A 16,075-nucleotide genomic window follows, 5' to 3' on the forward strand; every position below is an offset into this window, starting at 1 on the left:
TATCACCAAGAGGGACCAAACAAATTTTGATTTCAAAAGTACTGCTTAAGAAAGAAGACCAGGGCTGCATAACACTGACATTTTATTAGAATTCATTTGTAACAAATGGAACTTGTGTCAGCAAAGAACTGATTTTCATACAGACTTTCTTTCGCCACCAATGTAACGAAGTAAGAAAATAAAAAGCACGCCTTTCATTCTGTAAAACATTTACGCGTACTACTAGTTAGAGGTAATTGTATCTTTTTTAACAAGCCATTTTACAAGGTAATTTTTTTAAATTTTTCAGTCTATGCATCCAAAACAAGAGCAAAGAACACAATTTTTTATTATCTTTGTAAAGACACTCCAAGCTTGAATGGCAAAGCCACATAACAGATGGTTATGATGAGACCTGCAGCCTTCTGATATCTGTGGAGTATCAGGGCATCGAGAAAAAAAAAGGTAAAAAAAAAAAGAGGAAAAGAAAATAAGAAAAAAGAAAAATAAATAGAAAATAAGAGAGAATAAAGGAAAAAAAGCAGTTGCATTTTTTTTAGTCATTGCAAACATTTTTTTTCCTTTTTACATGTCTGTGTCATTTAAATACACATGAGTGGATTTTATAAGCAGTTTCTTACAGATGGGTTCAAGTTATAACATTATTGGGTGTAGAATCAATAGGGCAGTGCATAGTACAAAGGTATATATAGAAAGTGCAAATCTCTCTAGAGGGTCACTCCTTCCCCCAATCACCCTCTCTACTATCTAATCACTCAATTTTTAAAAAAAGAGCTAAATTAAACTTCTGTATAAATCATTTCTATATATTTTGTGGGGTTTTCCCCCCATTGCAACTAATTACAAAATTAGACGTAACTACACATATAAACTTAAATAATAGCACCATACTGGTTATGCTGATGAAACCAATTTTAAGCTTGGAAATGTATGATGTATTTAGACAAAGATGCTCACAATTCAAAATAACTGTAGAATGACTATATATAAGAATACAGAAAGTGGAATGCACATCAATGATGCTAACAGTTATCTTAAGAAACATAAAAACTAAAAGGAATATTTAGTTGTATAACAATTTTACTCACAAATTGGCTCTGCTTTTTTTTTTTTCTTAATTCCTTCATTTTCTTTGGAGCTTGTAAGACAGTCTGCTAGGGAGAATGCTCTGATCCTTTTACAGATCCAGTGGGCAAGAATCTTCCCTAGTCTACGTTTCCACAATGATGCTATTTTGATTATTCTGTTTTTCTGATCCCCTACCTTTGATTTGAAGAACATGACCACACCACATAACCTGGCGCTTCAGTAACTATTTTAAAATACAAATCAAGAAAGAAAAAGAAAAGAAATATAGTGCACATTCTTGTCTGGTTCAGATGTAAGTTATAGAATCTCATTCTGAGGTAGCCTTCTATAATACTTCTATTCCATATATATAGATTTATATTTTTGATTTTTTTTCTTTACAAAAGTGCTCAAATAGAATGCTTTCTAAAGTTTGGTCTTTCATATTTTTCTTTCTGCTAGTAGTGGGAAAAGTGGAAGAAGAAGAAGAAAAAAATAGTTGAGGTGACACTGACAAGCGATACCAGTGCTCCTATTTCAAACCCCAAAGAAAGAATTCCTTTCATACTTATGTACTGACAATGGTAGAAGGCATGATGGAAAACAAGGTCAATGTAAATGGCATCTTATTAAGCGTCTCAAAACATACTTTGTGCTGTTTACAGAATTTTCTTTGCTCCCTGGAAGAAAATCTAGTGTAATTCCCAAATATATCCTGGTGTCATTCCCAAATATATCCTGTGGGCTCATTCTTGCCAGCCTTACGTGAACCTTCTCACTGAAAGCAATAGTTGGACTTTAGCAATCTGTTGACACAAGTGGATGAGCAGGACTTAGCCAAAAGAAAGGCAACCCCAAACCAAAAACCCATGAGCTCTGCCAATGACAACTACTGCTAGCATACTGCTACATCTCTGCAATAACACTATAACCAGTGACGCGGTTGGTTTGAAAAGCCAACGAGAAATAGATTCTTAATTTGTGGGCTTGTCTGTTATTGGAAATATGGTAAGATAAAAGGGCTTGACTACCTACATGTTTTGAGTTATCATTTATTACCATCCATACTTGATTAGAAACTGGAAATGCATATTTTTCAAAATTGTCTGACACATGTATTAAAATGCTTGAAAAGAATAACAGAGATATGCATAAACTGAACTAAATACAAATGAAGGCTAACTTAAGGAAATGCTATTCAAAATAGGCATCAAATATAAGGCACTCTAAATGTAAAATTAAAATAAAACCCAGCATCCCCAAACAATGCTGTATGCCACAAAACATTTGATTTCACAGAGCAATGTATGTTTGGCTTTGCCCTGTTACATACGATAAATGTAAATTATATAGCGCACACTAGAGACAGTATACTATTGAATACAATTTTAAAACATCTTAATACCTAGTATATTACAACATTCTCCCCTCTAAAGGGATATGCACTGACCTTTCCCACATGCACACCTCCTACACTTAATAATATGATTTCTTATTGCACTATAGTGTTACAAATATTGAACTTCACTGGAAGCCTAAATCACATACTCTGTGTGTGTGTGCATGTGTGTGTATGTGTTCAAGTGGCAATGTGGATAGAAACATTTGGGATAAAGATGACGTTCAAATATCAATGATGTGCATTCCTCACTTCCCATTGAAACAGAAGTTTATGAGCCTTGGAAATGCAGAGATGATCAAATAGTAGTTTAATATAACCGTAGTATGCTGAAAAACTTTTCCAATGCTTTGATAAATCCAGGTATGGAAGAATTGATATGTTTACGTGTATGTGTGTGAATATCTACCTATCTGTATCTCTGTAAATATACAGAGAGTTAGACAAGGGTAGACAGTAGTACATACATATACTTACATATATATAGAGAGGGTGTGGGTGTGCATGTGCATATGTGTGCATCTGTGTGTATTAGCAGCAGCTTTATACTTTGCGCCTCCCTGTTGATTCCAAAAGAAACCAAAAAGCCCCATTTTGATTTAACTGATTACAATGAAAACTTTCTTAAAGAAAAATAAAACAAACAAAACTGTAAAAGTAATATCTAACAAGACTGTGGTACTGTAGATAAATATAGGACTGCACAAAAATGTGCAAATTTTGAAATTATTTAACATTTCTACAGCACGATATTACAGATAACAGTTCTACAGCTTAAAAAAATCTACAGTTTTTAAACAAAAAGATTAACAGTTATGCAACCTTTTCTTTAATTCACTTCATTGAATGATAAACTCTTGTTAAAAAAAGGAAAAAGTTTACACAGTTAAAAATGAAGCACAGGTCAGCAGTATCTTTACAATACTAAAAAACTAAATCAAGGACTTTCCTTTTAAACATTCCCACATTTTCCCTAAAGTGTTATGATGAGCAGTACGGTGGGAAGGGGTGATGTTGAAGTAAAGAGTCTGCTTTGTTTGGGAAGCCAGGACCCAGCCTTTTAACAAGCATCTTGCACTGAACTGCAGTTCTCTCAGAATTCCTCTTTGCAAAAGCATGCAATCCTGAACAAGATGATCACTCTTTCTGATTAATTTCCTCTTCCCTTTAACTTCAACCAATGGTCGAACCCTTGAGGTATCTGTAAATGAGATCCTTCAGACGCCTCAGTGTCAGGATTCTTTTAATATGGTTAGGTTATTAAACTGTGAATTCTTGGTCCACATGGAATAGGGTTTCGTTGTTGTTGTTTTTGTTTTATATATCCCCATTATGTTTGTTTGTTTGTTTTTTTTATTTTATATATCCCCAATAATCGCTCCTTAGCTAAGAGTTAAGAAGTACTTCTAAAGCACATCATATGGCTCAGAAGCGGCTCTCTGGATCTTAAAGGGCCTGCAATAAAAATCCACCATGGGTTTTTATGTTGCATAGTGATCAAAGCTGCCCAGATATTCCAGTGCGGCTCGATAGCAGAACTGGTATTGATCCTGGAGAAAGAAAGATAGAAAACAAAAGCATCAAAAATCCAGCGCTTCAGTTGGTTTCTGTTTTTTTTCAATTAAGAGTGAATACTTTGTGGCTACAAACATATGACAGAGGCATCTGCAGTTCAGCAATATTCTCTTGCTGACATCAACAGAAAACAGATCTGAGTTACAGTAAATAAAGATAGACACTCATTTAATGCAATAATATTTTCCACAGAATGCAGCTTCTTTTTGTGCAGAGACTATATACCCACCTATTGGCCATTTGTTATTCTGGATTAGTACAACATCAGCTTAAAGCTTTCTTCTTATGGGAACATGCTAAGATGCATTTCCTCATTGTATTTGAAAATAAGTAGCAAAATATCCAATTAACTCTAGAGCAAATACAACACACTAAGTGACAAAACCCATCACAGCCTTAATACTGAATGCTGTATAGAAAACCACCAGGTTAAAAATCCTGTTAAGGAGGCAAAGGGAATCCCAACCTTTTGGTAATACAGGCTTTGATGAAGACGTAAGGCACCTCAGCCTGTGGCAAGAAAAGGGCCTAAGAGAGAAATATGCAGCTAAAGCACCATATTAACATGAAACAGATTGCATTTCAACCTACAGCTGGAAGCAGAGAGAAGTTCAGTGTAGTGAGAGATTTGCTTATACCTTTGGTGAATCCAACATTTGGCATTTCATGTTATTCTCACCCCCACACAACAATCCTTTTGCACATTTATGTAATATTGTACACATACAATGGCACGTCTGTGTACTGATTTTCAAATGCCACTCAGGGCTTAAAAGTTAAAAAAGAAAAAGCAAAAAAGAAGAAAAGAAATTGCTTCTGAAAGCCATCCAATACACCAAGAAAGTCTGCTTATTCATCTGATAGTGCTATGTGGTAACTGCACAGGGGTTATACTTGCTAAGATCACAATTAAAATTATTTTGGAGATCAGGAAACCCATCAGATATTTGCTTCAATGTAGTGGTGTGATCACTAATAGTTCTTTTCTGCTTCCTGTTGAAACAGTGGGAGAATTCATTAGACATATGTGTAAATTTTAAGCGTACGTGTGGTCCACATGGAGTTCAAGTGCTTTGTTAAGGATTAGATTTCCTGACAGTTTGTACTACTGAATGAGAGATATGTTTTCCATAGGATTCTGAAAAAGTGAGTACACAACACTTCTACTTTCAGCAGGGGGCGGGGGATGAAGGGTAGCATACAGAAATAAGTCAAAGTAGGAGGAGGGAGAATATATTGCATAGCTGAACTTTGTATTTGACAGGTAGGCTCCAAGAAGCATATTTTTTCTGTATACTGTAGTTATTTCTTGGAACCAGAACGACAGAAAGCAGCCATTTTTCATTTTGCTTATCCACAAGAATGATGGTAATGGAAAATAAATGGAATTAACTCTTCAGTTTGGTCACAGTGATTTACTTGGCTAGCTGACAAGATTAAAAATAAGTATCTTTATTTTTCACATAAGTTTTTATGAAGTTGTCTTCTTAAAAATAAGACTATCCAGCTTTTATTTACAAGTTTAATTTTCTTGTGGAAAATGGCAAACTATGGGGAACCATTTTAAATTTCAGACTGTTATTTAAAGACCAGTGTCAAACAAGTTTTGCTAAATAAATATATGACCTAAAATGTTTCCCTTCTCTTGCTCTTTTGCTTGGTTCTCCTAAACTATTGGCTCTGGCTTAAGTTCAAATCTCCTTCTCAGAAATTGAAGTAGAAATTAAGCATAATTGAAATGTTTAAGTATTTCTTATGATGTGACACAGTTCCAACCATCCAGGCCCAGGAATTCAGTTGACACCACTTATACCTTTCCTTATTTCTCTATTGCACTCTTGCTAGCTCAGAAATTATTAACACTACAGTTTTCCTCAATGCTGAATCTATCATTTTGATATTCAGGCCACTTGCTTGGTGACACAAAGTCAAGAAAACCATGAAGATAATACAGTGTCAGTCTGAAGCCATGAACACTTTGCTCCTGGAACAAAAAAACCAGTGGATCCACTTGCAGAAACAATTTGCCTCCTTCTTTTATTGCCACGCATTTCTGCCAGGAAACAAAGGTTTGAATAAAAATGGGTAATGCTTCCTGGAAAATGGTTTTCCTCAACTAACATAATTTAGGACCCACTCCTGAAATGATTATTTTCTTCCTCCGCCTGCAATATCTACTGCTGTAACAGGAATAGTCCTTGCAGTACCTTTATGGCAGATTTTACACTGTAGTCATATAGGCACTATATAACTTAAGATATAAATGTAAGCACATTTTATGCAGTCTCTATCTGTACATTTTTTTGCTGCGGAAATACCCCATCTTTTCCACCAACGTTGTGTATGAGTACTGTTTTGCTCACCTCTGTCTGTACCATGGCTGGCCGCTGTGTCCTTAACATTTTGACAGTCTGGAAGATATCTACAACACCCTCATATCTCATTCTTTCTAACACAATGCTCAGGGTTATGAATACTCCAGTCCTTCCAACACCCGCACTGTTGCAATAAAAGGAAAAAAATAGAAAGGAAAAAAGGAACGTTAATTGACAGTTAATGCTGAAATACTTGGCCAACAAATCATCAGTGGTTACAGCACACCATATGTGTACAGATTTCTATACGGGGAAAGGCTCACTAAGCAAAATTCCACAGCAAACTGCCACGCTGCATTTGGAAGAACAATTGCGCTCAAGCAAACTTCACATGGTACTAAGTACTTCCTGACTCTCCAGTCTTCATTGCAAAGTGACTTGGTTTGTTCATCCAGATATACAGTAATCAGTGCGCGGTGAAGGAAAATGAGAATGTTTGTTGCCAATGACCTATGCTGGAATTGACAAGAGAAAAAGATGCCAAAATGTATTTTACTACTTGCTTTACTTCAGAACATCTTCAGTGTGTTAGTTTATCTTCTACTGTGAGTTAGAGATAGCGGATTTTCAATTAATATTGAAATTTGTAGAATCATAGAATCACTGAATAGTTTGCGTTGGAAGGGACCTTTAAAGGCCATCTAGTCCAAGCCCCCCTGCAGTGAGCAGGGACATCTTCAAGTAGATCAGGTTGCTCAGAGCCCCATTCAACCTGACCTTGAATGTTTCCAGGGATGCGGCACCTACCACCTCTCTGGCCAACCTGTTCACCACCCTCATTGAAAAGATTTCTTCCTTATATCTATCACAGAATCACAGAATCACAGGTTGGAAGGGACCTCAGGGATCATCTAGTCCAACCTTTCTAGGAAGAGCACAGTCTGAACAAGATGGCCCAGCACCCTGTCCAGACGACTCTTGAAGTTGTCCAACGTGGCCAAGTCAACCACTTCCCTGGGGAGATTATTCCAATGGTTGACTGTCCTTAGTGTGAAAAATTTCCCTCTGGTGTCCAATCAGAATCTAGTCTAAATCTACCCTCCTTTAGTCTAAAACCATTACCCCTTGTCCAGTTGCAACAGGCCCTGTTAAAAGTTTATCGCCATCTTGCTTATGAGCCCCCTTTAAGTACTGTTTGGCTGCAATAAGGTGTCCCCAGAGCCTTCTCTTCTTCAAGCTGAATAATTACAACTCTCCCAGCCTGTCTTCATAGGAGAGGTGTTCCATCCTCTGGTCATTTGTGTGGCCCTTCTTTGGATGTCCTCAACAATTCCATCTCCTTCCTGTGCTGAGGATCCCAGAGCTGGACACAGTACTCCAGGTGGGGGTCTGACCAGAGCGGAGCAGAGGGGCAGAATCACCTCCCTCAACCTACTGGCCACGCTTCTTTTGATGTAGCCCAGGATATGGTTGGTCTTCTGGGCTGCAAGCGCACATTGTCGGCTCATGTCCAGCTTTTCATCCATCAGTACCCCCAAGTCCTTCTCTGCAGGTCTGCTCTCAACCCCTTCATCCCTTCATCCCCCAGCCTGTATTGATACTAGGGGTGGTATCAACTTGATACCAGGGGTGGCCTCGGCAGAGGTGCAGGACCTTGCACTTGGCTTTGTTGATCCTCATTATGTTCTTTCAGGCACATCTCTCCAGCTTGTCCAAGTCTCTCTGGATGACATCCTGTCCTTCTGGTGTGTCACCTGCACCACTCAGCTTGGTGCCATCAGCCAACTTGCTGCAGGTTCACTTGATCCCACTGCCTATGTCATTGATGAAGATATTAAACAGTATTGGTCCCAGTACAGACCCCTGACAGGCACTGCTTGTCACCTATCTCCATCTGGACATTAAGCCACTTGCCACTACCCTCTGGATGCAACCACCCAACCAATTCTTTATCCACCGAACAGTCCACCCATCCAATCCGTATCTCTCCAATTTCAAGAGAAGGCTGCTGTGGGGAACGGTGTCAAAAACCTTACAGAGTCCAGACAGATGACATCCATAGTTCTGCCCTTGTCCACTGATGTAGTCACTCCATCACAGAAGGTCACTAGGTTGGTCAGGCAAGACTTGCCCTTGGTGAAGCCATGCTGGCTGCCTCGGATCACCTCCCTGCCCTCCATGTGCCTTAGCATAGCTTCCGGGAGGATCTGTTCCATGATCTTCCCAGGCACAGAGGTGAGGCTGACAGGTGGTAGTTCCCCAGGTCCTCCTTTCTACCCTTTTTAAAAATGGGTGCAATGTTTCCCTTCTTCCAGTCACTTGGGACTTCACCTGACCTCCATGACTTTTCAAATATCATGGAGAGTGACTTGGCAACTACATCAGCCAAATTGTTCATACGTACTACAGCTTAAATAATGGGTACACAAAAACCTTAAGACACAGCTTTTATTCAAGTCTGGCAGTCTGGATCTTCAGCTTTCCAATACTGATATATGTACACCATGTCTGTTTACATTAGTCTGAAATGTCTTCTTTGAATATATGTCTTGTTTGCTCTCTGTTCTGTCTTGGGTTTCTGTTATTAGCTAAAACCCCCAAGAAGTGATGGAAATTCCTGTAATCACTTGAGCCAATAGTTGTCAGTTATTAAATTACACAATCACTTCTTCATGAGGATGACTCTTGGAAAAAGACAGGTATCTACGCAGAAAAAAAGATTTTGCAAGTCTGAACTTGTATGTGTGGAAATTAAGCACCCCATCATCTCACTGTGGATGCTAATAATTTCACAAGGTTTTCTCCAGTTGGATAGATTGGGAAGTTGAAGATTTATGACACCTATTCAGCGGGCAGGAGAGTGGAAGAACACGAATAGCAGGGAAAGACTAAAGAACTCTGAACATTGATACGGACTATAAGACAGGTCCAATGAATTAATGAGACTAGTGTAGAAACTGAATGCCCAAATTGTATGACAGTGTTTTAGTATTTGGTCTAGATTAGTGCACTTCTAGCGCTATTAAATATATATGATTTGATTTAGCCATTTTGCAGAACCTGTGTGCTTTCAGAGAGCTTAAGTCAAACGATGACTGAGATACAACTTGACAAACTGTCATTCTCTCAATGCTGGTTTACCTATCTGTGATGACAATGGTCCTGGACATCTAGAGCAACTGGAGTGTAAGACCTCCTTTCCCTGATGAGGTAAATTAGAATGTTTATGAAACATGCTGAAAAAATCCTGGAAAAATCACATTGCAACCTGCTTGGACTTTACAGAGCTGACGACAGGGTGATCTAAACGAAGCAGTCCAGAAAGTGACAAGCACAGTGAAGGCAGATTACTATTTTCTGTGTTCCTTGCTGATGCTCAACCATTTAAAGATATTCAGCAAAAAGAAAGTGTGATTTTCTTAATACTTGTGAGGCCTTCCAGCCTCACACATTAGTCAAATCTTTACTACTCAAAAAAACCCCCAAAACTATTAAAAACTCAAATTTAGCAAAGGAAGGTAATTAATTTGTTGTCTTGTGTTCTTAAAAAATGAAAAAGTATCTGGAGAAGCTACTTAATGAGGAAGACAGACTAATAGGGAAAGATCTCAATGCTTGCAAAACCTAACTAGCCATCAGGTGTAATATTTTGGTCAGGTTTGTACGAAACTGATCATGTTCACCTGAAAGTGACAAGCATATTTTAACATTGTAACAATTCCTATTAGAAGATGCTTAGGATTTCTGAAGAGTGGTAGAAGTCCATCTAAGTACTAGTAGTATTTTAATGAGCAGCTGATTTCTTTCAGTGCAAGCCGAAGAGCAAACTGAGTTCTACCATGACACTTAATGAAGCAACTTTACATAGGTTTTAAAGAATCCTGAATTTGTAAATGATGAAGGCACTGCTTCATGTTCTAGTATGAATCACCAAAGTTTAAACAGAAAACAAAGTTAGTATACTTTAACGAGCCATGAGGAATTATGGATGTTTTTGTAAGATAGAAGAGTTTGTTGTTAAAAATATGTCTTGAACGCATGCTGGGGAAGGATGGACTTCCTTACTTTCCAGCTAAAAGCTGGAATAACAAGACTATAAATATTTAAAATCACTTGAAGTGAAAAGTTTGCTTCAAGGTAAACAGCCTTTTTCCCTTTTGAACTATTTTTTAATTAGCTGCTTGATGAGATTAGAGATTTTAAAACTGTAACTCACTGATTTATTTGTAAAAATGCCAAAGAAAGAGAATATTTTAAAATTGTTGGTGACAGGGGTTTACTGTAACAGAGAAAGCAAACTTGTGAAAAATGTGTAGAGTAGGAGGGAAATCACAGGGAAGTGGCACTAGGGGAGTCTGTCATTTGAAGAATTCCTCTGTACAAGAGAAATCCTTAAAAACTCATCATGGTACAAACTGGAGGCATTATTACAATAGTTCTACAAACACTACAAAAGATCTTGTGCTTCCTGAAAGAAACAAATAAATTCACTAATTTGCTAGGGACATTTCCTATTCATGTAAGTTGACTAACATTGATAATGATGATTAGCATTACCAGTCTCTAAATTGTTGTTACAATGATGATAAGACATTTAAAGACCAAACCATGATGAAATATACCGGTTTTGACTTTGTTTCTACCAAAGTCAATGGTAGAAATCTCCATAATGTCAGCAATAAAGATCACACCCATTTGGAAGGGATGCATAACCGAATGCAAGCAGTGCTTCACTGCGGTCACAGGTTGACAAGTTTGCATGGTACAAAGAACTTGGAAGAATACCATCACTTTGCTTTCTTATGTATGTCTGCATAAAGGCATAAATATTGCTTTATTACTCCTCTGCTCTGAAAACTCATTAATGTCAGGAAGAATAAAGCTTGTTCTTATCATGGTTGTCCTTCATTTTCCCTTGCCAAATGAATTCCAAACACTGCTATGCAATGTTGTTCTCTAAGGAGAGCAGGCCACTAAAATTTTTAGGCACACAAAAAACCAGTAGGATTCAAGTAGTCCAATATATTTGTTTTGTCGGTCTTTCTGATTAGGGGAGCATAAGGAACTCTCTTAGAAGACACTGGTGTTTTAACAACTTCTGGTTGCTCCTGGCTTTGGAAGAACAAGAATCCTTCTCCCTCTGTACAATGATACACTCAAGTAAACTTGTTCATTTTTGTCTTCATTCTAGTATTGGGGCATTGCTTGGCTCGCAGGAAGGACTTGGAACCTGTATAAGTATTTTGCATCTCTGTTATATAAATAAATGACATTTCTGAAGAGTGACAGAAGTCCATCTAAGTACTAGTGGCATTTTAATGAGCAGCTGATTTCTTTAAGTGCAAGCCGAAGAGCAAACTGAGTTCTACCATGACGTTTAATGAAGCAACTTAACATAGGTTAAATTCCTCTGTATCAGCATTTTGCATCTCTGTTATATAAATAAATAACATTTCATCTACCAAAAAATAATGTAATGTTGCAAAAATGAGTATCTAAAATCCTAATGGAATTTATAGAAAATAATTTATTAAATATGAGATAAAAATAAAGATATTATTTTTGGCCATCTGCTATGGACTCTAGAATACTGTAGAGCAAATAAGTAAAAAAGGCAGGAATATTAAAAAAGCCCACCCTGGGTTACTCCTACCCATCCTGCAAGCTGTTTTCATCTGCATATCAGTTGTGAAGGAATTGAGGGAAGTCATCACATCAAAAAATACGCCTTACATTCTGAAGTTAGAACTCACCAAACCAAGCCTCAATGATTTTTTGACAGGCAAAGTATCTAAACACGTCTTTCTATCCCATTCCCTTTCTTGAGATAGCTACCAGTTTTACTTGTCTCATCTTGATTGCTACTAATGTGCTACTGAGGTGTAACTTGCTTGTTTACAGTTAATGCTTCCCACCAATGTAACAGCCTCACTTCTAATTACCAGTGAAAAAAAATATCAGAGATAGTAGCCTACAATAAGGGTCTTCCTACCACTTTCTGCATGCAGCATTGGCCAGACTGTCTTTACCATGCATTAGAGACATTTTTAAGTGAAGAAAAAAATTACGTGCTTCCACATACTTCAGAAGAACCTTTTCTGCATAAACGGGTTATCAGAGAACAGTTCCCATTTCATAACGCAGTCCTGTGCGTTCCTCTTTAGATCTTCTATTTGCTTATATTTTCTGATTGTTCACCTATGAAATTCCATTTACATATACACCTTCACCACAATCAACAATCAACTTTACTAAAAAACAAATTTGCCTATGAGTTGTTTTAAGGCTGTGTTTACTTACCTGCAATGAACAGAAATTGGTCCATCCTGACCAAACTGCTCTTTTGTTTTATGCACTTGGCCTATGAAGTCAATAAATCCTTCTCCGGACTTTGGCACTCCTTGTTCTGGCCAGTCAGTGAACTGGAACTGCCTCACTGTTCGGGACTGGCCATCCTTCAACAAAAGACACAAATAAAGCATATTCCAATGGCTGAAATTCAGTAAGCCAACAACTAAAGTGAGTCACAAAACAAGGACATTGTGAGGAGGCGGAGAACAGCTAAAATCACGTTTATGAAGACTCTTTCAATCGCAGTACTGGCTGCTGCTTTTGGACACATTGGCTAAGAAGTGCTATTTCATTAACAACATTTCATAGATCCCCTCTTGCACTGGATAGGAGAGTTGTCTGACATTCTGCCTGTGTAAAAAGCATGTCTGAGGCTAAAGACATAACAATCTCAACAATCTCAATGGTTTTTGTAAGTTATTTTTTGAATCCTGAAGACTGCAAATTAAATACAGAACAGGTACAATAAGGACATCCAGTCTGACTCTCCATTTCCTAGATATGGTCATCTACTGCATGGCAGGAATATCTTCACTGGTAAGACTTGTTTAGTTATTGCCCTTTCTGCAGATGATTAATAGTGTGGTGCTTTCTATGAGGTGGACATTTGCCTGGAAGAAGATGGGTAAAGACAAGCCAGTTGTTTAATGAACCATAATCTTCCTTTCAATTATTGTAATTTCATTCACTAACAGCTTGGACTCAGTCAAAAATAGAGAAGACGGGCTTCCTCTCTCAAAACAAGTCGCTGAAGCTGTTCATTCCCTTTGGTCAGAAATACTAACAGGATTGTTTAACACTGCAGAATACTGCAGCATGTTCATTTTTATAATGAAGCCACTGGAAGTATAAAACTCCAACCTCTGCTGTATGCCTCTTTAATGTGTAAATGGTGAAGACGTACGTAGAAAAAATACAATACAGATGGATGAAGTAAATTAGTTTTGAATTTTCAAACATTGTTCTTGATGATTTTGACACTGTCAATCTGCACAGCTGAAATGTTAAAAAGCATGGTCATAAAAGCACAGGCACATGAGCTACTGATGTGAAATAGTGCCTCTGGACATGTTGTTTCCTAAGCGCCTGCACTGCCGTGTCTTCAAAATGGTCTTCTACTAAGTGAAACTCATGAAAATTGAAATGATTATAGGAGATCCCCCCAAAAAAGCTACAAGTTATGCTGGAGGCAAGAACAATCTTTTTTTATTTTTTTTCCCTCTACCACAAGCACTCAGTTATTACAGACCTTTGAAATTAAATAGAAGTGATTTAAAAAATAACCAAAGGAAAAACCAATGCTTTGCTTTTAATTTTCCTCCGGTACTTCCATTTCTTAGATGAATAAGGAAAACAGAAAATAGGTGTGTGTGCCAGTCACGGCTCCACAAGAGGACACACATACCCTACTTCGACTTACTATCTTTTATATTCCCACTAGATCACTGTGACAATTTAGCAGTCTATTTCTCTAGAACATTTTTGGCCCCTTAAAAAAAAATCTGTTCAAAAACATTTACCCCACTTTATTTCTGTGGGTATCAACACAAAGAACTAAATATTTCCTACCAAAATGGCATTTTGTTAAAGCGGACTTCTCTCATAATGATGTCTGTGATCCCATTTTCGCCCAAGAAGACATAATAAAATTGCAATCTTCAGATAGCCTTAGGCACATGAAATTAATTAATAAAGAAGACAAAACAATTCATTGATTCCCTCCAAAATAACCTCCCATTCTTCTAAAACACAGAAAGAAAACCTTAAGTCTGACACTTTTGCAACATATTGATTAAGGAGACGGAAGTTCTTGAACAATTTCTGACCCTGATAGGAATTACGCTACAATAACAGCAACTTTTTAGGGGTAGAAAACATAAGAAAGAAGCTGCTTTACTTTAGTCTAGGCTATCATTGGAAAGACCACAAATTTATATGTGCAAAATAGCTTTGATGGTAAATATTTGTTTTTAAATGTATATAAATCAACTGTATTTGTATATTTCATGATTGTAATAACTCAATAGTTCAGTGCAAGTCTGTAAAAACTGGTCTAATTTAGTTTTAATGGCAATCATGCCTGTGATTTAATACTATTTAATAAGCACAGAAGTAAAGTTAGTCAGTGTGATGTTAGACTAGCATTAAAGAATATTGGGAATGGATTTGCAATTATTTCTTACACAGTTCTGTCTGCTACTGATGTTATAAACAGTGCTGCTTTCTTTTCATGAGATGCTTGCCAATAGCAGTCCATATACAAATGCCAAATTTTATTAAAGTTTTTATTTTTAAATATTGTGACAGTTAGTTATCAAAATATGAACTTTCAGATCCCTGTGTGGACCAGAGGGCTTGAAATGTATCAACCTATCGATTGGCTGACTGTTTGGATTTCTTCTTGCTCCTTGCAGGGGATATTCAATTGTCTTTTGATGAGGCTGTAGAATTTGTAATACTCTCTTACAGCCATCACTAATAGTTTAGCTTTAAATGAGACTGCCCCAACATACTGACCTCTGGAGTTTACAGAGAAAGTGAGCATAAAACAGTCAGAAACAGTAAATTGAAACAGTTACAGAGGTCAATTTCACCTTACAACAATTCACAGCTCACTTTCAGAAATAACAGGGAGTTCCACATTAGATGCTGCTGACACCTACAAAGGCAGTGTGCTTCTTTTCTTGTCCCTGGGGAATAATTGGGTGGCTTGGCTCTGCCAGAGCACGGATAATATTCTAACATTATGGATAGGTTTCAAGATAAGAGGGAGAGAGGCTGATTACAACTGCTGAAGCATTTACTCTTCTTTGAATATAACAATTTAGTTAGATGGTCTCAATTACTGGGTGTGACAGTCATAAAAGCTTAACTACAGGTAAATGATAATGTACTTTTTGGTAAGTAATTTACTGTTTCCAGTAAATTTGGAAGGAGCTATAGTTTCCCAGCACATCTAGAAAATTTAAGGTGGCCCTGCAAACTTGCCAGTGTGTTGTTTAACACAATTTGGACCAGCAAGGTAAAGAGATTTTTGAAATTTGAGAAGCAATGATATGTGATGGTGGAATGTCAAAACAGGAATGCCAAGGTGCACATATACTTGGCACTTTTTGAAAGACATGTATTAATATCAGGTCCCATAAAACTATTTCTGGCAAATTACGTTATTTGACTCTTTCGGACTTTTTTTTTTTTCTAGATATAAGTGAACAGACTTTAATAAATATCCTAGTTCATTATAAACTTTTGAAAGAACCTTTTGGAAATATATACTGTCTGCAGATACTTCATTTCAGCTACATCTGTGGCTTTTTATTATTGTTAGTTTGTGACCTGAGTTTGGGGAACTATGTCACAGAAGGCC

The 16,075-nt window shown here is 37.3% G+C and overlaps 1 protein-coding gene across 7 annotated transcripts in view; it reads right to left on the reverse strand.

Moving 5' to 3' along the window:
* Positions 1 to 311: 311 nt before the first annotated feature.
* The window catches only part of PTPRD (protein tyrosine phosphatase receptor type D), a 444,998-nt gene continuing 429,234 nt past the window's right edge, over positions 312 to 16,075 (reverse strand). For all 7 annotated transcript variants that reach the window (XM_064437711.1, XM_064437712.1, XM_064437709.1 and 4 more), the window contains 3 exons: positions 12,658 to 12,812; positions 6,406 to 6,541; positions 312 to 4,017 (listed from right to left, as the gene is read on the reverse strand). In XM_064437711.1, coding sequence (XP_064293781.1) covers positions 3,949 to 4,017; positions 6,406 to 6,541; positions 12,658 to 12,812 — 360 coding nt within the window. In that variant the 3' untranslated portion in view covers positions 312 to 3,948. The remainder of the gene's footprint in view (positions 4,018 to 6,405; positions 6,542 to 12,657; positions 12,813 to 16,075) is intronic.

This window comes from Phalacrocorax carbo, chromosome Z (genome assembly GCF_963921805.1).
Source record: "Phalacrocorax carbo chromosome Z, bPhaCar2.1, whole genome shotgun sequence".
In the NCBI taxonomy this organism is placed as follows: domain Eukaryota; kingdom Metazoa; phylum Chordata; class Aves; order Suliformes; family Phalacrocoracidae; genus Phalacrocorax; species Phalacrocorax carbo.